The 24,441-nt window shown below is 35.3% G+C and overlaps 1 protein-coding gene across 3 annotated transcripts in view; it reads left to right on the plus strand.

Moving 5' to 3' along the window:
- The window catches only part of VPS13C (vacuolar protein sorting 13 homolog C), a 100,342-nt gene extending 76,221 nt beyond the window's left edge, over positions 1–24,121 (plus strand). For 2 of the 3 annotated variants that reach the window (XM_085303282.1, XM_085303280.1), the window contains 16 exons: positions 1,574–1,655; positions 1,768–1,837; positions 2,691–2,802; positions 3,306–3,419; positions 5,531–5,667; positions 5,921–6,002; positions 6,430–6,543; positions 6,793–6,868; positions 7,464–7,627; positions 8,857–8,902; positions 9,994–10,117; positions 10,731–10,845; positions 19,095–19,186; positions 20,507–20,630; positions 20,895–20,978; positions 23,861–24,121. In XM_085303282.1, coding sequence (XP_085159408.1) covers positions 1,574–1,655; positions 1,768–1,837; positions 2,691–2,802; positions 3,306–3,419; positions 5,531–5,667; positions 5,921–6,002; positions 6,430–6,543; positions 6,793–6,868; positions 7,464–7,627; positions 8,857–8,902; positions 9,994–10,117; positions 10,731–10,845; positions 19,095–19,186; positions 20,507–20,630; positions 20,895–20,978; positions 23,861–23,962 — 1,638 coding nt within the window. In that variant the 3' untranslated portion in view covers positions 23,963–24,121. Of the gene's footprint in view, positions 1–1,573; positions 1,656–1,767; positions 1,838–2,690; positions 2,803–3,305; positions 3,420–5,530; positions 5,668–5,920; positions 6,003–6,429; positions 6,544–6,792; positions 6,869–7,463; positions 7,628–8,856; positions 8,903–9,993; positions 10,118–10,730; positions 10,846–19,094; positions 19,187–20,506; positions 20,631–20,894; positions 20,979–23,860 lie in introns of those variants that run through there. The other variant, XM_085303281.1, reaches the window with a different exon arrangement.
- Positions 24,122–24,441: the final 320 nt, after the last annotated feature.

Genomic DNA, 24,441 nt, shown 5'->3' on the forward strand with positions numbered 1-24,441 from the left:
AAAAAAAAAAAAAAAAAGGCAAAAGCAAATGGAAGAGGCCAGATACATGAATTTTATTCCAGATTCTGAAATCATAGGTGCTGTTTGAGTGAAGGCTAGAACTAAATGCATGATTATAGTCAGTTTTTCATGAGTAGCATTCTGCTAAAATGAAACTAAGCCTAAAAATGTAGYGCGTTGTTTAAGATGCTTAATTCAAAACTCTGTAAAACTTTCACATCACCATTGTTTGGTTTCAAGTATTAATAGCTTAGTGCTATGTGAGCCAAAATTGTATTAGAATCTTAATAAAATGCTGTGTTAGACCTCGCTAGCATGACAATGTGCAATTTCTAATTAGAATACGAAATCTGTGTATTGGACTGAATAGGTGCCATCGCAGCTATACTTAATTTGAACCCATCATGAAGATGTTTGAAAATACTTTAAAAGTATCTTGGGAAATTCCTAGTCATGCAACGCTTCTGTTCCATGGTACCTTAACTATCRTAGTGTTTTAGCTTTAGTGTAGTGCTAAGGTCCTGCTATCTGCATTTCTTAAAGATTTCCTTGAAGCCACTGTGGCAGGCCTTTCCAGAGCCTCTGTGGTCATATTTTTCCCATATTGTTCTCATGCTGTATGCAAGTTGATACCATTCTTGCATGAGTATTATCATGCAAACTCCAATAGTGTTGCTATAGCAGGTGTTCATGGAAAGCAAGTACCACTGGCATGAGGATCACTCTCTCTTTTTTTGATGTTTATTTGCCTCTCATTTTTTAAGTTTTAGTTTAAGAGAAAACCAAATATAGTGTGGAGAAAAGTTGTAAGTCATTTAAATATTCAAAAATAGTATCCAATAAAGTGTTTACATAGAAGCTTAACAACCAATGTGCAACATTTAAACCTCATTGGTGTACTCCAGTCAGTGCTGAAAGCATCGATTTCTTTATATATATATATATATATATATATATATATACACACACACATATACACATAAATTTACATATAGTGTGTGCGTGTATATATATATATATATATATATATGAAAAAACACTCAGACACAGAAATAACCAATACTGACTCTAACAGAACTCAGGGTATAGTACTAGGGAAAAAGCATGCTGAAAAAAATCATAATCTTCCTCCTCCGTCACTGCTTTTGCTGCACTTCAGAGAGCTCCCAGAAGAGGGTACTCATCATGCTGTTTCTGGTTAGCTTTGAGAAAGTGTCCCTTTCCCTTTTTTCCTCTCTTTTAGTTTTTATTTTTCCTTGAAGGTAACTTTGCTATCAGAGTCGTTATATACTGTCAGCTAGAGACCCTCTAATAAATCTTTGTGCATGTGAACCTGTCTCAACATCCCCTTTGCAACGCTTTCAGCCATCTGAACTTTTGTTACTAAACAAATAACATCCTAAAATAATTTTAGCATAATCTTCCCCTTTTCTCCTCAGATAAATGGTTTTCTGCTTGAACACAATCTATTAAAAAACAAAAYAAAACAAAAAAACCTCAATCCTTCTAAAACAGAAATAGTTTTTGATTATTGTGTCATTAAAATACTACTTTATTATGTGATAATTTTTAGGTTGATAATCAGTTACCAGGATCAATGTTTCCTGTTGTATTTCACCCTGTAGCCCCTCCCAAGTCAATTGTTCTGGATTCAGGTAAAGTGAAAGCTTTTAATGGTAACAAATGTATTCAACTTTGAAGTAGTAATGTGACAATTTCTTTATATATATATATATATATTTTTTTTTTGCGTGTTTTTTAATTTAGAGCCAAAACCATTCATTGATGTCAGCATCATCACTAGATTCAACGAATACAGCAAAGTACTGCAGTTCAAGTGAGTTTAAAATTGTGCTTTAACACAATTTTAGAGACTTAACCCTTTTTTAAAAATGAACCTTATTTTAAAGGCCAAGTTTTCCTATCCGGTTACTGTTGAAATTAATTGTTTGGATTGAGTTTTAAACATCTTCAGTGGAAAAACATCGCTTTAAAGGGAACCTTTTTTTCTAGCAAGTAAAGACTAACCAGGTAAAGGCACTGTTACGGAAGTTTTTCAGCCATCGGAGTGATGTCCATTTTGGCTCAGAGTTGCATACTTGCTGTTTGCTCTACAGGGCTGGGTGCGTTCAGTGCTCTAATAGGCAGTGCATATAACCTCTAAAGCAGCCAAAAAAGTGTATATTACTGTGAAAAATAAGTTCTTTATTTAATAGGTCTATGTCTTTGGCCAAATTCTTATAATATAAAATTAGACAATATCATTTTTACTGAGGGCTTAGAGTGCAGGTATTTGTACTGAAGTGATATGGGTATAATATTTGAAGATGGTGAATTTTATAAAATAAACAGGCAATAATATGACTTTTGGAGAGAGGTTGAATAGGATAAAGATGCATGCTATTTAGATGATGTTGTCTGTGGGCCGTATTGAATCATAGTGTGTGAAGGTAGGAAGTATTTGGTGATGGTTAATATTTTTAAGTAAATTATCAAAGCGTCATAATCTACAGTGAAGTAGTATTTAATTTCATGTGGCTACTAGGCCCACTAACTGTAAATAGATAGTTGATACTGTAGATCATAAGTCCTATTATGCAGTATTTCACTACAACAGTTTGAACACACARGATAATATAGTATTTAAGTTAAACCTGTACATGTATAAGCTGTTCTTTTTTCCCTGTTAGATACTTCATGGTTCTTATCCAGGAAATGGCACTGAAAATTGATCAAGGTTTTTTAGGAGCACTTAATGAACTTTTCACTCCATCTACAGACCCAGAAGCTGAAAGACAAAGGGTAATATATATGAGAAACTGATTTTGGTAAAATAGGTCCTTTACGGTAATACTGGTGTGTTTTAAATGTTTTAAATATTTCAGTTTAAATGAGTGAGTATTGCATTTGATAACAATGATTAAAGGGATGTGTCAAGATAATTCTCAGCAAAATACTGAGATTATTGTTAAACACTGGGTTCCAGCATTAATTTACAAGTTTGATTACCTGATACTCAAGTATGTGTAATTGTTGTCTGCTCATTTAACATTCCATTATTTGTTTAATGGCACAGTTGTTTCCACTGTGGCTATAAAGCATTAAGCATGGCGAATGAAATAAGATTTGGATATATAGAGTGGCTTAATGTCTGTCCTTTTAACTGTCCATTAATCTAATTATGCAAAGAATCTCTTGCTTTTTGTCTTTAGGGAGAAAGGACTGATTTTTATACCTTTAAACTGAAAGTTTTTCTATTCTCTCTTCCCCCACCCTGTCCCCTATTTCTTTTTATGTAAAACCAGTCTAAATTAATTCAGCAGGATGTAGATGCACTTAACACTGAGCTAATGGAATCTTCCCTAACAGACTTGTCAACACTCAGCTTTTTTGAGCATTTTCATATTTCTCCAATTAAGGTATGTGGTAGAGAAGCTTGTGCTAATTAAACACTTGGTATCAATCTCTTAATTCTTTGTTGTAGCTGTTATAACTATACGTTATGTTACTATGAAGTACTACTATATTACTATAAATAATAGCAATAGTATAGTATAAATTATAAATTTAAAATATGATATATAATAAATACTATAAATTATAATAAAATTCTTGTTTATGGAGTCTTCATGGTAGGAATTTTCTGTTCTCTAGAATTCAGTACTTAGATGGAAAACTTTCTTAGTTGGTCCTAGAGTACGACTAGTGTACATGGAATGAGAAGAGACTCTTAATCATTGCTGTCTCAACGGGTATAATAATGAAAAGAGCTATATGAATAAACATTCAAGGCTTAAATAAATAAGTAATATATGAAAAATCATAGTAAGATGCACTTTCACAGGCTTGATCTCATTTCTTTTGAACTGTTTATATTCCTTGAAGCAAGGGGAAAATATCGTCAGTAAGTGTACACTACTTTAGGTCAACAGAATACCTCCCTAACCCCTCCCCCTGCCCCACCATTGAGTCAGGATTTAGAAGAACAAAAACAGCTTATTTCTGTTTGCTATCACAGAATTGCCTTAGTGAACATACAGAAGACAGACATTCCTCCCTCCCTGCCCCCTTCCTCTCCCCCCCCCCCCCCAAAAAAAAAGATGATTAAACTGGTACTTTTTTAAAAACTTTTTACTGACTTTACTAGATTTCTATTCTATTAGTAAACACTTGGATAAGATTGCTGTATTTTTTCCTAATGTGATTGTGCTTAGAAACTTAAGAGGTGGTGAAGCCAGGGACAGCACTGGCAGAACAAGATACTATTTTGATGTCTTAACAATGTTCCCTGGTTAGTCTGATTATAACTGCTGAAGAAATCCTTATAATGTCTATCTTGTATTTTTGACATGTCGAGGCATATTGTTTGTTAAGTACAGGAAAGGACTTCTTTCCCTCCTGTTTTTTTATTTAATTCACTGACTCATCCAAACATACCAAAACACTGGATATTGGGAAGACTCAAATATCTGTGTGGCGTATTGAAGAACAAGCAAACAAAACATAGTCTTGAAAAATGTCAAATTTTACAGATTTACTGCTATACCTTCTTTTGAATCATAGAATTGGTAAGGTTGGAAGGGGCCTCTGGAGATCATCCAGTCCAACCGCCTGATCAACAGGGTCACTTAGAGCATGGTAGGCAGGGTTGCGTCCAGGCGGGCCTTSAAGATCTCCAGAGAAGGAGTCTCCACAACCTCTCTGGGCAGCCTGTTTCAGGGCTCCGTCACTCTCACAGGGAAGAAATTCCCCCTCACGTTCAGGCGGAACTTCCTGTGCTTCAGTTTTTGCCCATTGCCTCTTGCATAGGATGACTGAAAAGAGTTTGTCCCCATTCTCTTGACACCCTCCGTTCAGGTACTTGTACACATTAAGATCCCCCTCAGTCTGTTCTTCCCCAGGTTGAACAGGCCCAGCTCTCGCAGCCTTTCCTCGTAGGGCAGGTGCTCCAGCCCTCTGATCATCTTTGTAGCCCTATTGAGGCGTAAAGGCAGAATATCAGTTCTGGTACTGAGCAAAGAAAAAGGTAAATAATTTCTTATCTCCCTTAAGAAAAATGTGTGGATTTGTTCTGAAAAAGGTGTCTTGCAATACTAGATGTTTATTCCTGTTCTACAGTGTTAATGACTGTTGTCTGAAATTTGTACAAAAATACGTGATTAGTGGCAGAAGTATGTGCTAGGCTGGCTAAATAAATGAGAATTTAACTTTTAACATGAGCTTATAATTAAGCTCCACCAATGTAGTGTTATTTGTCATTGTCTAGAAAGAAGTATACAGATGTATTCATAACAGAAGTTAAACTTCACACTGTTAAACTTCCCAATATCCAGTGTATCCAGAGTAATTTGAGACTTCTGTGGAATGTAAATAAATAAATGTTACCAATGTTACACCATTGTGAGTTCAAGTGTACTTGTTCAAATTGTATGGTCCCTCAAGGCAAATCAGCAACTATGCTTCCTGCTGTTTCATCACCGTTTTTAGACATGCATRCAACCTGTCTTTTTAAACATTTCTGTTCTAATAGTTGCATTTGAGCCTGTCTCTGGCTGCTGGTGGAGAAGCATCAGATAAGGGTGAAGAAATGATAGCTATCCATTCTCTGAATTTACTGTTGAAAAGTATTGGAGCTACTCTGACAGATGTGGATGATCTTATTTTCAAGTAAGCTAATGAAGATAGTTTTTAAAAAATATTTTAAATACAGCATTCCACTCTTAACTGGGTCTATATAAAACTTTACTGACTTATGCTAATATGAAGTGATAGGGCCTTTGGGGAAATGGACGGATGGAGGAAAAGATGTGGTTTGTGCATATTTTCAAGAAAACAAGGTTTCAGGATCATCCAAGAAAAGAACAGCTAACTGAAAAGAGGAAGAATATCTATAATGAAGCTTTGATTAATTGTCTTTCAGACTTGCTTTCTTTGAAATTAAGTATCAGTTCTACAAGAGAGACCAACTGATGAAGAAAGTTGTTAGACATTATACTGAACAAGTAAGTTAATTTAGTCAAGCCTCTGCATGAATTCCTGAGTAAAAATCTTCTGAAATCTTGAAAATAGGGAATGAAAGGGAAATAACACCAAAAGGTGTAAATTTTATGTTCATGGTAATGAAGTATGAATCTTGTGGCACAATACTGAAATATGAATGCATAGTTCTCCTGCAGATGAGTTTAAGTAGCTGTTTCTGTTTTTTTTTTCTGTTTATATATTTCTTTACCACAGTATTTTAGTGGAGTTATACATAACCTTGTATCTTTTGCCAAAGCCAGTCTTCAGTCTGGCAGGAATACTTGAGTAATCTGATATCCTATCTGGGTACTAATTAAAAAACTCACCAGATTGTCTGAGCTGGAAATAAGTGTAACAGCAGTTGATAGCACTGTTGTTTTTTTTTTTTTTTTTTTTTTTTTTTCACAGCTCCTGAAACAGATGTATGTTCTTGTACTTGGGTTGGATGTTCTTGGAAATCCATTTGGCTTAATCAGAGGCTTGTCTGAGGGAGTTGAAGCCTTCTTCTATGAGCCTGTGCAGGTATAATGTCCATGAGTCTTCAGTCACGTATGAGTGGTAGGCTGATTTGAATATAGAGGTGGAGTTGTAAATTGGTTGTCACTTTAATTTACACCCTGAACAGTTAGGAAAGCTGTAGAAATTTATTTATTTTTTTTAAAAAAAAAGTCATATTGAAGCAATTTAACTCTTACCAGTGTAAAGGACTTGCTAGTGGTTCAGGTTGTATAGGCATATACTTTTGTTACTCATAATAAGGTTCATTTTCAGGGAGCTGTTCAAGGACCTGAAGAATTTGCTGAAGGCTTTGTAATTGGTGTTAAGAGTCTTCTTGGACACACTGTGGGTATGTACGGTTACACTTTTGATACATTATATTGACTCATGTATCATGTTTGTAGAGTTTTTTCTTATTTTGAAGGGAAACATTTTTAAAATGTCTATGTGGCAAGTATTTAAATTTGCCAGATGGTATTGCCAGTACCCAGATTACAGATCATTCATACTTAACTTATTTGGGAAGTTCTAAATCTCTATTTTGTAAGATGAGGAAGCAAATTAGGAAACGTTGTGTGTATAATTTGTAACGTGGAGGATGAATAAGGAAGGTAACTCTAATGATCCTAAAATGTTACACTGAGGAGTACGCTTGGGGCAAATTATTATTACAATTAATTTGCAYGTTTTATTTAGCTATGTATTACTGCAATTAGAAGAAACCAGATTCTATCCAGTATGCTATGTAACATATGCTGATGTGGTTTAAAAGTTATCTTTTACTGTATTTATAGATTTCAGGACAGTTTTTGGAGTCTTCTCATAGAAAACATAATAGACTGTGTAAATTAGTAATATCTGAATTTATTGCAAAGAGAAACTTCTGCGTTGGCTGTTAAACTGTGAAAGAACGGTAACTTCTGCTTTCTACTTTGTTGCATCAGGTGGTGCAGCAGGAGTGGTGTCTAGGATCACTGGTTCTGTTGGAAAAGGTTTGGCTGCTATCACTATGGACAAAGAATATCAGCAGAAACGGAGAGAGGAAATGGGTCGTCAGCCTAAAGATTTTGGTGACAGTCTGGCCAAGGGAGGAAAAGGCTTGTTACGGGTATAAATTTGAAGTTCAGTGTATGATGTGCTAACACTTAATCGATGCTTGAAAATCATAAGTAATATACAAGCAAGTTTTGATAATTTCGTTTTTGGCTTTATTAGTTCATGAACTAAATAAAAGCGATAAACATTAAGTCAGCTTGTAGAGACTCAGTGTCTTGGATCTGTTTTTGTTTGAGGTTTTCTAGCTCTTCTGGTCAACTAGAATTGAAGATAGGGTCTCATAGGAAGTCTTACCAATTTCTCCTGTGATTTATCTACGTAAATCCATTATTACTCACGTTCAAAGAATGTTACCCAGTTAAAGTAGCTATACCCTTATGTTACCTTACAGTCAGTTCTGTCAGTAAAGTGAGCTGGCCACCAGTAATCCCTGGGCATGTGTTCTGTGATAGAAATGGTATTCTACAATGAAGTCTTACAAGAACTACAAGCTTTTCTTGACTTAGTTTTATGCAGCTTCTAAGTACTTCATGAGATTAGAGGATTTTTTTGGAAGAGAGACCTCTATACATACTCTGTCTTTTTTGATATCTGAGGTCAGGAATCTTCCCTGGTCAATGAAAGACCATGCCTGTTTTTAGCTACAATCCTAATGTGAGGCAACCCTGATATAAACAATTGCCGAGATCTCTATTGCCTGAATGCAAATTAGGTATCCTAACAACGTCTGTCGCTTGCCCTTCAAAATCAAAACAGTCAGCTTTTTTCTAAGCAATTATAAGTTACAAATATTAAACTGTTGTTTTTGATCCTGTTAGCTGACAGATTCAAAAATTGCCTCTGGATTTTTATTCTTCCACCTTAGTGTTGTTAAACTCCTTTAAATTAAAGTCTGTCACAGAGTTGCTCAATGTTAATCTTGAATATTTGGTGTCACTCATGACAGGGAGTTTGGGCAGTATGGACAGCTTTCTGTTAGTAGCAAACATGAAATGGTGGCTGCTTTCTTAATTATTACAAGAAGGGGCTATTCTACAAAAGATGTGTCAGTCTTTGTTACCAGTTCATCCATCTATTCATTTCCTATCTTTCTCCTTCTTTCCTTTCCCTTAATTAGCATGTCTTTAAGAATTAAAAAACAAAACTCCCAAACCCCATTATTTCTGATATTGAACTTGGCTAAAATTTTTTAAATGAAGGATGAGAAACATCTAATTGCTCAATGGACTATAATTGTATTCCTATCTCTAAGTAACGGTTTAATTCTGTTCCTTGTTTTAGGGTGTTGTTGGTGGTGTAACTGGCATAATCACTAAACCTGTGGAAGGTAAGCACAAAGGTTGCAATGCACTGCTTAAACAGTTTTCAATATTTTACAATTTAATTTTTAATAAATATTGATATAAGCTAAACATGGTGATCCTGAAGCAGAGATTATATTTCAATTGAAATGCCACATTATGCAATAATATAGTTAAATATATTTATAACTRTTACTTATCTCATCTAAATGAGAAAAGGTTGTCACTGAATATTTTGTGGAGCTTGCTGTAGTACCTAGCTTATTGTTTAAGACTAGACCAAAGATAGTAAAGGTAACTAAAAGAAAGATAGAAAAGGCTTTAGCAATTAGAACATTTTCCTTACAGTATCCTACAGTATACTTGGCATATAGATGTGTTAGATGCTGAGTTAATGTATTTAGAGTATGGCAAAAATGAACAGTTAAAATGGCATGTTCATTAGAGATGACATGTCTTATTCCTCATTTACTCTGCTGGGACTCTTAAAACTTGGAGAAAGGGGTGAAATCCTAATAAACAAGTTTGATTTATGCTTGGGATCAATATGTATTTTTGTGAAAGTTGTTACATTGTCAGTATGATAGATGATAAAGAGAAAACATCTAGGATACGTTGCTTCTTACTGTAGTTTGTATCAAAATGGTTTAAGTATTGAAAATTAATTGTTATGCTGTTTCACCTGTATTCTATAGATTGACTACTGCTTTGAGTTACATGAAAACCTGTGCTTGCCCAGCAACATCTTTACTCTTCCATATTTCTTTCCCACCAGAAATATGGAATTTGGAGAGAGAAATATTTGGCTTCTGTTATATGTGTAACACAGTTGTCAGATTGGTTATGGCTGTGGGTCTAGGTAACACCTTCGCTTTCTTGGATCTGAAGGCTTTTGAGGTGTTAAGTGAACAGCAGTATTATTGAAGAGATGGGGAAGGAATGTGTGACTTCTAGAGAACTTTTTAATGAATGGTTTGTCTGTAATCATTTGCTTGAGGCTATCTCCACTACAAAACAATCTTAATGCAGATTGGAGCATTAATTAAACAGGTTGAACATTAAAACAATCTCTCACCCATTCCCACTCGCCTTTTTTTTTTTTTTTCTTCTTCTGCAGGGGCTAAAAAAGAAGGTGCAGCTGGATTCTTTAAAGGAATTGGAAAGGGGCTTGTAGGAGTTGTGGCCCGCCCAACCGGTGGCATCGTAGATATGGCAAGCAGTACCTTCCAGGGAATTCAAAGGTAAAATGTCAAGGGGAAGTTCTGGGCTACTCAGTTCAGCTGAATTCTCCATGTGTTAGGCACCAGATAGTGAAGAAATCTGGTAGTGACACCAAATTATTTGCCTTAATTGCAATACGCAGTAGAATGTACAGTATTGAGAGGTGCTTCCAGTAGTAGCCTGTCATGAATGCATTTTGCCGTAAAGTCTAAAAATTGCTGCTTCAGAATACATCTTGCATTGTTGTGGTTCAGGTGGGCAACAGCTAGCCAGTTTTCTTCTTTCATTCCCTCCCCCTCAGGCTAATTAAGTTCATATAAAAAATCTAAATAAAACAACACCTAATATGCAAATTTTGCTTTTGAAGTAGGTCTGTGTACTCCTGAATGCAAATACCAAAATGTCATTTAAACCTATTGTGAAAAACAGACCTTTGGATTTTAGGAGGAAATGCTGTCTGTTTGAAATTCAGTTAGCATGCACATCAGRCTTTGGGCTTCAAGCGCAGCTTTGGAAAGTATTGTAAGAAAAAGTAGTGTTACAAAAAGAATTTGAGAAAACAGTAGGCAATCTGAGTATGAAACTTAAAACTGTAGTAAGTTTACTAAGGTACTGTTCTGTTGTCTTTGGCAGGGTGGCAGAATCAACTGAGGAAGTATCTAATCTCCGTCCTCCACGTCTTATTCATGAAGATGGCATCATCCGGCCGTACAATAGGGTGGAAGCTGAGGGTTATGATTTATTTGAGGTATGACCTTGCATTGTAAACAGTTAAATTTCACTAACCTGAAGAATTCCGTAAAGGATCATATTAGAAAAAAGCTGCCAGGATCTATGGCAGATTTTATCTGTAGCTGAAATCTGACTGCCTATTTCATTAGGTAAGCCTCTGTAACAAACAAAACTTGTTTAGTAGCAAACGGATTGTACTGGAGAAACTGCAACAGTACTGTTGAATGGTCTTTCACATATTATGTTCATTAACTGCTTGTTACTGCTTGAGAAGACAGTTTTAGAATGCTTCGAATATGTAGAAATGCTTTGACTCTCGGTTCTAATATTTTGCTTAGAAACAGAAGTAAGGTAGGTTCACAGAGTAAGCAATTCTGAAATGGGTTGAATAGAAAACGAGTTAGTTGGTGTGTAATGCAATTACTGAAATTCCTGCGTTTTCTTTGGTGGTAGCAGCAGTTGTAAAATCTGCATGAATTTTTTAAAATCACTTTTTGTTTTTTCTTTTGTTGTTCTTAATGCTAATATGTCATAACTACAGGCATCGTATGGTCATGCAGCCAGCTTCCACATTTGGATGTGGCATGGATAGTGCATGAAGGATAAATAGTAGTTGCTTTCACATTCCAGAGAGTTGGAATCCAGTTAAACTATACTTCAAAATTCATGTTTTTAAAGTTTACCTTAAAAAAAAAAAAAAATCTATTTTGTGGCTAAAAAGTTAGTGGGAAATAACTACATATGTTACCATTTTAAAACTAAAGCCTATGTATTTGCTAGTTCCTTCTATGTGGCATTTTTAATCCTTACTTTTCAGGTCTATTTCTAACGTTTCTCTTCTCTCTCTTTCTTTCCTGGCATACGCAGCAAGAACTGGAATAATGGAGTAAACATTTTCCTTATTTCTTCTTGATTTTTCTTCATGGTCTTTTATCTGCCTTAAGTATTTAGATTAAGGACATGATTCAATTTAACATCTACCTGCCTACCACCCTGCCACCAATCACTCATATCTTTTCTATGTAGCAGTTAAACAAAACAGCATTTCATGTTGTCTAGACTAAGGAGAAAAAAATTTGAATAACCATCTGAGTTAAAGTTAGATGAATGAGGAAGATGACAGATACAGGGAGCTTTTTTTTCATTTGTTTTTCCAAGAGTGTTAAACCCTCGGAGGTACTGGAGGCCCTTGAAAAAAATCAAGAGTAGATGTTGAGTTTGTTCATTTTACTGTTGTCTTAGAGCTGGGGCTTTAGAAGAAGAGAGCACAAAATTTTGGTGTTAGTGCAAAGGTGATGATGTAGAATAGAACTTTATTCTGTGAAAATGCTTGCTTGTAATTTCATGGTATAGAAATACCATTTCTATGTAAATTTTAAGAAAACTTGTATTTGTGGTCTCTGTAAGATGCTTATAGGCCTTGCATTTTCACATCTGAGGAACTACCATGACTTCAAGTAAATACTTTTTTTTAACTATAAATATTCTCTCAATTAAAAAAAAAAAAAAAGCTCAATGGACTCTGATTTCGTTCTCAGAATCTTCTGGAGCTTTTCTGTTCAACATATTTAAATGTAAGCTTACGGCTATTACCATAAATATATGTATGGATATATTTTTAAAGCAAGTGATGCTATAAATCTCACTTTTAATACCACACCTTATAAACTAACAAACTAAACTTAACTAGGAGCAAGTCGTTTGCTTATTGTACATGAATAAACTTTTAAAGCAGAGACATCTCTCTGCTAATGTCATTCTTGAATACAATGGTCAACAGTCAGCTTTGCTTTTCCTCTTACGTTATCAACAACTTTTTAATTTAGCTAATTAAGCAAAATTAAGTCATTGTGTTGTTAAGTAAAACAGAAATATTTCTTAATGTGATGAGAATTTGGGTTGCAATATTTTTCAGTAATCTTGTGCTTCCTGTTGCATTATATTTTTTCCATCTCTCAGAAAGGAAAAAGTAGCACAAATAACACTGGAAATGGAATATTTTGCCTTTTTTGCACATCTGATATTTAGTATTTTTCTTGGACCTAATTTGTCTAGATCAAAGTTGGATATTAACTGAAAAAGAATTCTATTTGTAGTTCTCTAAATATAGTTTCTTTCCCTCAGTAGTCTGTTAATTGAATAAAGCTTTTAAATTCACTTCGATTTTGATTTTAAACTAGAGGTTAGTGTTAGGGGAGGTTTTGTTTTCTAATATAAATTCCAAGCAAAGTGGACCGTATGTTTACAGGAAGTGGCATATTTTAGCAAGGAAGATTAGTTGGAAGGTCAGTTTATTTGTCTCTACACATTTACTCCACAAGAACTCAATTTATGTTCCATGAAGAGCTCAATTTGTAGGCGCTAGTTCTGTTCATTTTTAAATCCAGGTTTGACCCACTATGTCACGTACTTTACCAGAACTACACCTTCTAATTTTTTGTAACTCGCTGTATCTTTTCCCCTCTAAAAATAGCTAGAGAACAAGCTTTCTTTGTTTAGAAATGGACTGTTATAATATATAAATTTATCTGGATTGTTTCCTGTATTTACCTGTATTCATGGCTTCGTGATACTTGCTGTCTGCCATACAAATACTGGCCCAGGAATTATTCTCCTATCTATACTGTTGAAGTTATTTTCAGATACCTTTCTTGTCCCTATTATATACTTCTGGAGTTTTTTGTCTGACTATTTATCATGCCTAATTCCTGCACTGGATTTTACTTCATTAAATTAATCCAAATTCATCCACCTCTAGCCTGCCGCTCCAGCCATAATAATGCATCTGCTCAGGTCCTTTCACAGACTTTACTTGTCATTTGTATCAAATTAAAAGTGACTTTCCTCAGCTGATGGGGAACTTGTGTTTCAGTGTTCCTTCCTCTCCAAACACCCTATTCTTGTGTGTCCTTTAGCTCCCTAACTCCTGTGGGCAATGGTTAGGTATTCTCTTTCTGCTTTTGTGCTCATTCTTCTACAGATAAGGAGTTTGTGATGTTTCACTTCAATGCACATGTCTTCTGAAACTAAATACAAGCTTAAAAGTGTGAAATCCTGAGGAGTGATCCCTTAATACTATCCAGTGGTTTGGGGATGGGGGGGAGGAGGGGAGAAAGCCTTACATAAAAGCGCTCTCATATTTCAGAGAGAGATAATGATACAGATGCTAGAGCTCTGCTTATGGTGATTTTAAGTGCAGGTTTTACAAGATGAGCCATTTTTTGTCCCACTCGTAAGTTTTGTTGTTGCAGAATAAGGTCAGTAACTAGATCAAAGTAGTTCAGTTCACATTGGTAAAGTGGTTGGACAAATTGGTTGTTAGTGCATTTTCCAAGAGGATGCTCCATCTGTTGCATATGGACTATAGAGGGGTCTGCTCAGTAACTTCAAAACCTTTAAAATCAAATCTCTGTCTTGCAAACCGTGTCTGTAGGTCATGCACAATAATGCTCAGGGTGTAGAATATAGTATGTTAAACATATGGTATATGTATGGTATGAATCATTGGAGAAATCAAAGGAAAAACACAGTAACTCTAGCAGAACTGATTCTCAAGAAATGAAGTCTCATCGTAGAAWCAGTAAGGTTGGAAGGGACCTCTGGAGATCATCTAGCCCAACCTCCCTGCTCAGCAGGGTCACCCAGAGCGTGGTAGACAGGGTTGCATCCAGGCGCGCCTTGAAGATCTCCAGAGAAGGAGACTCCACAACCTCTCTGGGCAACCTGCTCCAGTGCTCCGTCACTCTCACAGGGAAGAAATTCCCCCTCAAGTTCAGGTGGAACTTCCTGTGCTTCAGTTTCTGCCCGTTGCCTCTTGTCCTGTYACACGGGACAACTGAAAAGAGTTTGTCCCCATTCTCTTGACACCCTCCCTTCAGGTACTTGTACACATCGATCAGATCCCCCCTCAGTCTTCTCTTCCCCAGGCTGAAGAGGCCCAGCTCGCACAGCCTTTCCTCGTAGGGCAGATGCTCCAGCCCTCTGATCATCCTCGTAGCCCCATGCTGGACTCTCTCCAGTAGCTCCATGTCCCTCTTGTACTGGGGAGCCCAGAACTGGAGGCAGTACTCGAGATGAGGCCTCCCCAGGGCTGAGTAGAGGGGCAGGATCACCTCCCTCGACCTGCTGGCAACACTCTTGCACCCCAGGATTTCATGGGCCTACTTGGCCACAAGGGCACATTGCTGGCTCATGGTCATCGGTCGTATCGTCGTAGGTATGTATCTTTGAACATAGTTGAGATTTGCTAAAACAGGATAATGCCTTTGGCTTTGTTAGCCCCGTGCTTTAGAATGCAGATATTGCTTCCTGCTTGGATAAGGAGAGCACTTGGGATCTAACACATGTGATTGATGGTATTGATGTCCGTGGCTTTACTTGGCTTCATTTTGCCTTTTAAAACATGGAGCTTTAAAGTGGGCTGAATGTTTCTTCATGAGTAATGAGGTAAGCACACAGTGCTGTGTAGCAGAGTGAATACGAGGCTATGTTTCAAGAAACTGCAATTTCCATTCTTGGTTGAATCACTCTTCTGCTGTGTAAATTCACACTAGTTATCTCTTCTCTGTGTAAAACTAGAATGCGTTGAATTTCTTCCTTCTAATGCTCTAAGATTTTCTTGAAAATAAGAGCTTTTGATAGAAATGCCTGAATTTTAGGAGTATGCAGATTATGTAGTAACTTGCACAAATAAAACTTATTTTTTAAGATAATAAATCAGATTTTTTCTAATATTTTTTAATCATAAGTATTGTTCTAGCCCTGACATATATTGCTTCTCTTAGGAGTAGTTTAGTAGAAACTCTTACTGTAGTAACATACTGTATATAAAATCTAAAGGTATTATCAAAATGGTTTCTGATACTACTGAAACCTGGCTTTCTCTCCGAAGTTTTGAGTCCAAATAGAGAAACACACTTGTGAATAAATCCCTGTTTAAATATGTGGTATGTCTCGCTTTTTTTATATCCGGCAAAGAGTTCAGAATATACATTTCAACTTTTGAATTATAGTTTTAAGTGATGTTATTTTTTAGTTTCCTTTATTTTTATTTGTACTTCTAAAATAGCTATGAATCAGGTATCGAATTCAAGATCATATGATGATTTTTGTTATATATAGCCTCCTTTTTACAGCATTTTGAATAGATAAGCAGATTTTTATAGCAGTTTTCCCTTTTGTGAATATTTTATAGTATCAGAAATTATTAAGATGCTCAGAAAGTGACTCTATGTTTTTGTTTGGCAAATGCTGAACTGTTGAGGAAAAACATGGTGTTACTGATGAGCAAATCCAGGAAAGCTATGCTCTTGGTTTAAACTCTTCGAGTTTAAACTCTTTTTTTCCTTTTCTTTTCTTTTTTCTTTTCTTTTTTTTTAAAGCCTTTGAAATGAAAGGTTTTGGGGGTCTATTGCAACATACGATACATTACTGCATTTGTTAAATTTTTAAATGTATGAAAATAAAAATGCAAAAATAAACAAAGGTTAAACCTATTTTAATTAATTCTAATGTAAATTGAACTGTCAGCAGATCTTATAATACTCAAACTGCGTAATTCTTAGCATGCACATGGTTGATCATAAAACGGCAGACATAGTCACATTTTGCTTTTATTGTCATTTTATCAGTCTCAGTCTATGGTTTCAGCTATCGAAATTTTTAAGAAAAGTTATCTTCACAGGGAATAGCTGAAAGTGTACAGACTTCCCCACTAGTTTATCAGAAAGAATTTCAGCCTCTAAATAACAGTGAATTTCTTAATTTCACAGTCACAGCAGTAAACTGAAAACTGAATATGATCTTATTTTCCTGTGAAGATCGTCAAACTGATTTGGGGGCATCCAGTTACAAGCACTAGCTATTCTTGGGCTGAGATTCATGCCTTTTGCATCTGGACAGATGATGTATGGTGTTTGTTCTTTCTTGCATTTTCTCATGTTCTTACACAGAAGCTGTGCCACATTTTCCATTGAAACAGACGTACAACAGAAGAGGTAGTTATGTTGGCTTAGAAGGTTTTTGTTCGTTTTTATTAATTAAACATTACTTACAAGTGGACCGTGTATTTCGTAAAGATTTTGTGCATTGATTTAACATGCTTAGTTCAAGAGGGTTGAATAGAAAGATGTGTAACTAAAGCAATTGTTTCAGTCAATGCCACTCTAATTGAGTAGGCATTTGAGATGCATGTACTGTAGATTAAATTTCAGCATCACAGTTGAATTCAATATGTGGTGATAGCTGAAAGTTTTTGAGCTTAGCAATAAATGTTTTACGTTGATCTAGGAGGACTGCGGTATTTGAGTTTCTCTAACACCTATTAATAACATAGTTTTTGAATATAAGAGACTCGTGGTTGTCAGGAAACACAACGAGGTTTGTGATGCTGACTTAGGCCTATATGTTTTGTAACAACTGCTTTGGAGTCCTGTGCTTAAGTTTGCTTAGTACCATTGGAATCCAGATGCTTTCTAGGCTAGACTCTTTGGGCAAAGCCATGGTCTGCATGTCCTCTTTGCAGCACTTGTTTCCAAGGCTGAAACTGTATAATCCCACTGGTTTATTGTTGGCACTAATGCCAGCTTCTACACGCTCTCCAGTTGCTTGTGAATAGCCTTTACATACTTCCAGCTTTCATGGAACTTAATTTCACGTGTTCAGAGTATGAGATGATTGAAGCATAGAGATGTATGTATTGCGTATTATAACAATGATTTACTTTTTACACATCCAAAACAAATGCAAAACTAATTTTAAACCTTGTGTCTGTATTCCTGTTTCAATTCTTCCGTGCTAGAATTTTTGTCTTTAAAATGTAATAAAGTATTACTTCCCCAAACATGATAGTGGGAATGGGTCTTTTAAGGGATTCTCACTTGAATGTTCTCTTGGTAGCCAATTTTAGATGTGTGTGTGATGTATGGCATTGTTACCATGGTAAATGTGCTGCACAGAATTCATGATGTCAGTTAACAAAACCTGTGTTCAGATTCGATTCCTTAGCAATGATTGCATATTTACAACATACAGGGGAACTGCAGTCTGAATGTGAGTTCTAGCAACCTTTCAGCTAGCACTTGAAATGCATTCAAGATTTTTTTTTTACCAGAAATCGTATGTTTAATACCAGCAGACCATTTCTGTCCTGGAAATTAATATTCATTCAAACTAGTAACCTAAGTATGTTTTCCCATAACACATAGAGGTAAAAGCAGGCAACAAATTGTCTTGGACAGAAACACACTGTGTACTGTCTAAGAAATTCACAGAATGAGAAGTAGTGGTTTGCACAGATTGCATATGCTGTTTGACTTTGAGTGCCCACTTGTGATGCATTATTAATTTCTTACCTTCTGTCTTTTTAGAAATTTTCACATGATATTTTGATGCAAATGCATTTCCCACAAATATATTGATATATCTAAGTCTGAATCCTCTTGCCTATTAATCCAGTATTATTGTGAGCTTGATTTAAGTTAACTGTGAGACAGTTTTCCATGCTGCTGTTCAGAGTTGATGGAATGCTGTAATGTTTTGGTGCTTTTGGGACATGTTGCAGAAAATATGATACAAGTTAAAGAGAAAATATAGAGTAGGAAATAATTTTTGGATTAAGCTGCCTTTTTTTTTTTTTTTTTTAATAAAGAACCTAAAAAAAAAAGCTAGGAAACACTTGGGTACATTTTTATTTGGAACTGTTTTTTACCTCCATATTCACATAGTTTGTTATTTCAGCTATAGTTGTCTAAAAAAACATGGAATGAGAACAGTAATTTGATCTGCATTTTAATATCTTCCTTTGTATTTTGGTTCTTTAATAAGCTTTTCTGTCTCACTTCAGAAGCCTGGTCTTGAGGTGTATTGAGTATTTGTAACTTTATAGCTTTTTATTTCTACCTGTCTGGGTCGTGCCCTTTATTTTTCAAAGATATTGTCACAGGATTTTCACTCTTTAATTCAGCCTGCAAAGGGGGCATAGCAAAATGAGAATTACCAAATGTTTTTTTTAAAAAAAAAAAAAAAAAAAAACAAGAGTGAAAACTGATCAAGCAGGTAGTCTGATGGCACTGCAGTGTCACTGTTCCACCTGCTGAGTGGAGGAGGACAGGCATTGCAGTGACTCAGTGTCAGTAGTGAGAACACTGAGAGGCTGCCTTTAAAGAATTGGATCAACTAGGTAACTTTTTTTGAAGGCTTTTGAGTTGAAAACACTGTTACGAGTATTGTTCTATGGTCCAAATATTTTTTCATTTTCTGTTTTAGAAATTGCACATCAGAAAGCTGGAAAAAGAGAGCTATCGATACCACTGTGCACTTCCAAGAGGCAGAAGGGCACACCTTCTTGTTACTAATAGGTATTAAGATTTGAAGGCTTTCTAAAAGCTCCTCTTGGGTTCAACTTGGGAATCAGGCATTTAGATAAGTCTAAAAAAATAAATGTTTTACTATTCTCTTTGCATGTACTTTCAGTAATGTTTTTCTTCTTGATTTTATGATTTATTTCCTTTATGGAAACTATAAAATAACAATCAATTCTTAAATGATGTTGCTACTAAATACTGATTTAGGAAGACATTGTAATTAACTCTGGGGTCTGACGTTTGCATCGTACTCAATGTAAAGTTTGTTTTCTTTGCTGCTGACTTTTTAAATTGGCTTATGCTAATTCTTTACAGTGAAACCAGTCTTTTAATAATACATATTTTTACGGTCTTGTCTAATTAAATGTTACTCTAACTGGAGTCTTAATTTTATTTTTATACAAGTATGAAACAATTTTAAATTTACCAGGGAGTTTTAGAGTGAAAGGTGTTACCAGTCTCAGACAGTCAGAGGAATCAAAACTTTGTAAATATATGTAGATAATGAAAAGGAGCTCATAGATTATGATCTCCACATGCTAAACGTCACTGATTTTAGACCTTCCTGAGTGTATGTCATAGGCTTACCTCTGAAGAGACTCTAAGAGGCACCCTGTGGGGTTTGTCTTTATCAACTAACCCACCTCAGAAATATGCAACAGAACAACATTTTCCAAGATACTGCCACAGTCTTTTAATGCAGCTTTAAGTGGCTTGCTTATTTGCTGCTTTAGCTCAATGTATACTTCTCTCCTTATCCTGCTTTGTCTACATGCATAAATTTCTAGGTTAATTCTGTTCAAAAGTGCTCCCTGTTTCTGTTAATGTGCTACTTCAGTGCTGCCTGGTGCTGACCTTTGAGCCATAAAGTAAATAAGGCGCAGCTAGCTAGCAACTGTAAACTTCAGCAACTTTGTCAGTCTAGCTATTCTCCATTTGTGTSTCTGTGTAGCCAGCGTTCAGCTGTCTTAGTGCCCTCATCTGGTGTCTGCTGGCTATTGTGCATAGGTTTGAATTGACTGAGAACCCGCTAGCATTTAACTGTGGTGAAATGTTCAGAATTGGAGGGAGCAAGATGATTTTTAACTAACTCTTGTGTATCATGTTCTAATGTAAATCACCTATAAGACTGATGGGCAAAATATTCATCTCAAAGTCCTTAAGGAAATCTAGTGCCTTGATTACTGGGTGACTATTTTTGATTCATATAGAAAATGTCTTCTCAAACTAATTTGTTCTTTGTTTTATTTTCTAGTAAGATTATGATTTAAGGGAAGATGAAATATGACTCAGCTCTTTTTGTCTTCTGAACAGGAGAGTGATATATGTAAAAGAAGTGGAAATCTTAGGCCATTTAACAACAGAGTGGGATTATTTATTCGAAGATTTTACACACCGCCCCTTTTATGAAGCAAATGTTTTAAAAATCACTGTTATGGTAAGAGAAGCATGTAACTTTTTTCATTTACCAGTATTTATCGAGACGTCCGAGTATAATCCTAATTCATTTAAGGATTCTAACTGCTAGCTATGGAACTATGACAAAGGAATTACTTCAAAGTTTTTGGATGTATGGGTTGGGTTGGACAGAGGCTGCATAGAAGTCTAGTCTAAGGTTGACTTTCAAGCCATTTCAATATCAGATTCTGCATTCTTGTCATGTGAGTCACCTGAACTACGTTTTTTTTCTACCCTGCAATAGGATCAAGGGATGTTCCAAAGGAAGGACAGTATGGGTCGCGAATACATGAGGACAATTCAGCTTCAGGATGAAACTGCGGCAAAGGTATATTCTTTTCTTTTTTCTTTCTTTGTTTTTAACAGTTGTTGAAACTCAGTGTCAAAAAGACAGAATGGACTGCTGTACCTGGGGGCTGATTACCATACTTTCTCATTAAAAAATTATTTCAAGCTGGAATAGGATGAGACAAGTTAGTTGAAAGCATTCAAGAAACTATATACAGTCGTAGATTAAGATTGAAGTTGCGTTGTGTTATGCTTCATGATCAAAGAGCAGTAAAAGAAAATTCAAATAGTGGGCCTGGTCAGCTTCATTATAGTCTTAAGGATTCAATGTACCTCTGAATTCCACTGCCCCCTCATTAATTTAAGATCACTGAGTTTGCCCATTAAGTGTATGTTCGTGTGAAAAGACTTCACATTTTTTGTCTCCCCTAATTTTTTTTACTGTTTATCTGTAAATGTTCATGTTGCTGGGGAGACTGATATATTTTGGGAGTTCTTATTATGTGAAGGGTTGAGTTCTGTAGATAGCTCACCTGGGCTAACAATCTCTGTGAAGTCCAAGATAAACCATACTTAAACAAAGGAAGTATTTACCTAGAAAGCTGTGTGTCTCACTGTATATTTGTATCAGATTGTGAGGCAGGAAGAGTTTTTTCCCAATCACAAAAATGAGATCAATTATGTCCCCAGCATGTTGGAAGAGATTTAATATTGTAGTTCCAGTAAACAGCAAGCCAGCAGCCAGAGTATAGGCCAAATTGCTCCTATTTAATTGAGCAATCCATATTGAAGAATGGAGTGCACTGGGCAGGAAAAATGCATGCTGTCATTTTAAAGCATCTTTTTCATACTCAAACAGTATATATTTTCTTTGCGGTTTCTGTTTTAAAATGGAAGTTTTTTTGGCCTTTTCTTACGCCCTGCATTCCAAAGTCAGCTTTTGGCTGACTTATTTAAATATTATAGTTTGTCTGCATCTCTTACAAAGCTGGGGCATTGTATAATTCAAAATTCACGATTGAAAAATATAACATCTGTAGGCCTCACGAGAGAGAGAGATAGATGCTTCTTTAGTATTTGATTCTCTTAAAGGCTCTTTCATCACTGCCTAACAACCTTGTTCCTTTACTGGTATTTGGATACTGAAGACAAATTTTTCTGTCCTGAAGTCTTTTTATCTTTCATGGGTTTCTGGTTTTTTGACTTTATCAGTATTACTTTTCACTTTGCATCTCCCTGCTTTCCATTGATCCCATTTGAAAAACTAGTCCAATTTTATAGGAGATCATGAAAGAGCGTGCTTTACAAATAATTGTCATTTCTGTGATGGCTTCTGTAGTATCCTCTGTTAGCAAGTGAAAATAATATGGAGGCAAAATTTGTAAGATCAGGTTAAGATTATCTGCAACTTGTTCTTTGTCTTCTCTAAAAACAAAGAAAGGTTTTGGACTTTCTCTTTTCTAGTCCTCTAAGATTTTCCCCAGCCTCTCTGAGTTACCAGAAATTCATAAATATTTGAAATATTTCAGGTACTTTTCAATGAATATTGTCAGCCATCCAGCTTATTCTTTGTCTTAATAGTCATTGTTACATGCCATTTATTGAAATTTTGAACAAAAAAACACCCGTAAACATTTTAAACACTTTAGCTTTCAGTAAGTGCTGAAAATTGTCAAGTAAAATCAGACTGACCATCCAAGTTATGGCTACTCTTGTTTCTCTAGATATTATGCATAACATGTTTAATGGTAAACAGTCATGAGCACTAGGCATAGATACTTTGGGATTCAGGAATTAAATAAAAAATATAAATTTAATCATACTGCATTGCTCAGTTAAGCTCGGTTGGGCATTATTGTTTGGTTCTCTTTTAATTTATCCTTTTGTGGATTTCAACTATTCATCCAATTTATCCAGAGTTTCATTGTAAACTTTTGCTAAAATGTCTGAAGTCCTTTATATCTTGTTCTAAGTACAGTCCACGCTACTTTTGTATTTCCAGATAAGGTAACGCAAATGTGTTGATTTTTTTTTTTTTTTTTCCTGAACATAACAGCTTTCTTAGCTTTTTACCTCAAGGCTAAAACTAGTAGATGTAGGTGCTCAAAAATAAAATAAAACCAAGCCTTTTATAACTTATATATATGTAAAGATATGAAAAATATATAAATAATGTGTATATATGTATATGTGTGTATATACATGTGCGAGTGTGTGTAAATATATCAAATTTTTTTCAAATATTTTCTTTAGAAGAGGAAAAAAAGATTTGATCTCTAATAATAAATTTTAGCTTTTTAAAAAAGGCTTTTCATCTCTTAATAGGGGGAATTCAGTAAAGGGCAAGATGCATCCTCTTTAACTGCTTTGTGCTACTTGTATTGCAGTATCTGCCTGTACCTTTAAGCAAATTATTATGCTTGTGTTAGTGACCATTACATATGATGTGAAGCGGCTATTTTAATGTCACTGCTTCAGTTTTTACAATACTACTAAGACTGGCATTAGTTCCTAGTTGTATAGGCTGACTTGTCCTGAGTTTAGTGCTGATGACTTCAATGCTGAACTTTTTAAAATGCCTGACATAGAAAGCTATTGAGTGCCTATAGTATTGGAAATGTCACTTGCTCATCATCTGTTTATCTAGTTAAGCATGAATAACATCACTAGCGTTACTACTTGAAAAACCTGAGTAGATTATTGACATGACGGAAGCTTTTTCTGAGTTGAAAATTATATGAAGAAATTAGAAGATAGGTGTCTAACTTAAGGCAGACAAATTGGCCAGCATGTATATATGTGCTAATGAATATTTTTTTCAACTGGGTATTTTTGGTATTTTGCGGAAGAAAACTGCAGATTGCACGCTTGAATTTTCTTTTTTTTCTTCCCCTTCTCCCCACCCAACATACTGCTTTACAGAGGGTTGTTTGTGCCATTGAGGAAGCCCAGGCAGCAAGAAAGCAACAGAAGTTGGTGAAGCAAGCCTCCTTGCAGTTGAAGAAACCACCAGCACTATCTTGATAATGACAGGATTTGTCGGGTTTGACCTTTGGTATGCAATCTTATACCTAAAATTGATTAGAGGCAACATGGAAACATTATGCAGAAAATAAAGATAAAATACATCTCATGTCTTCCTTTGAGTTAACTGTCATAAATGCTTTATTTAAAAACAAAAACYGTGCTTCTTTTCAAAAGTAATGGAAACTATATGACTATAGGGTTAGGATAAAATGTTCTTTCCAAAACTATTGATTTAATTATTCTGAAATAAATATCTAAGACTTCAGAAAAAAAATAAAGTGGTTACCAATTTGCACTCTAAGGTTATGGTTTACAAAGGGGTTGAAATAATAGTGGTTCTGGGTTTTTGAAAACTGAAATACTTATGTTATTAATTGAAGCTAATTAAAGACATCTATTTTTAAACAGCATTTGCTTTAAATTAGAGGTGTGTATATTTTAACCACTATAATTTCATCCATGTCTGTTTTGTGTCA

The sequence above is a fragment of the Rhea americana genome, unplaced genomic scaffold (genome assembly GCF_003343005.1).
Source record: "Rhea americana isolate MKP2758 unplaced genomic scaffold, rheAme1 scaffold_2, whole genome shotgun sequence".
Lineage (NCBI taxonomy): Eukaryota > Metazoa > Chordata > Aves > Rheiformes > Rheidae > Rhea > Rhea americana.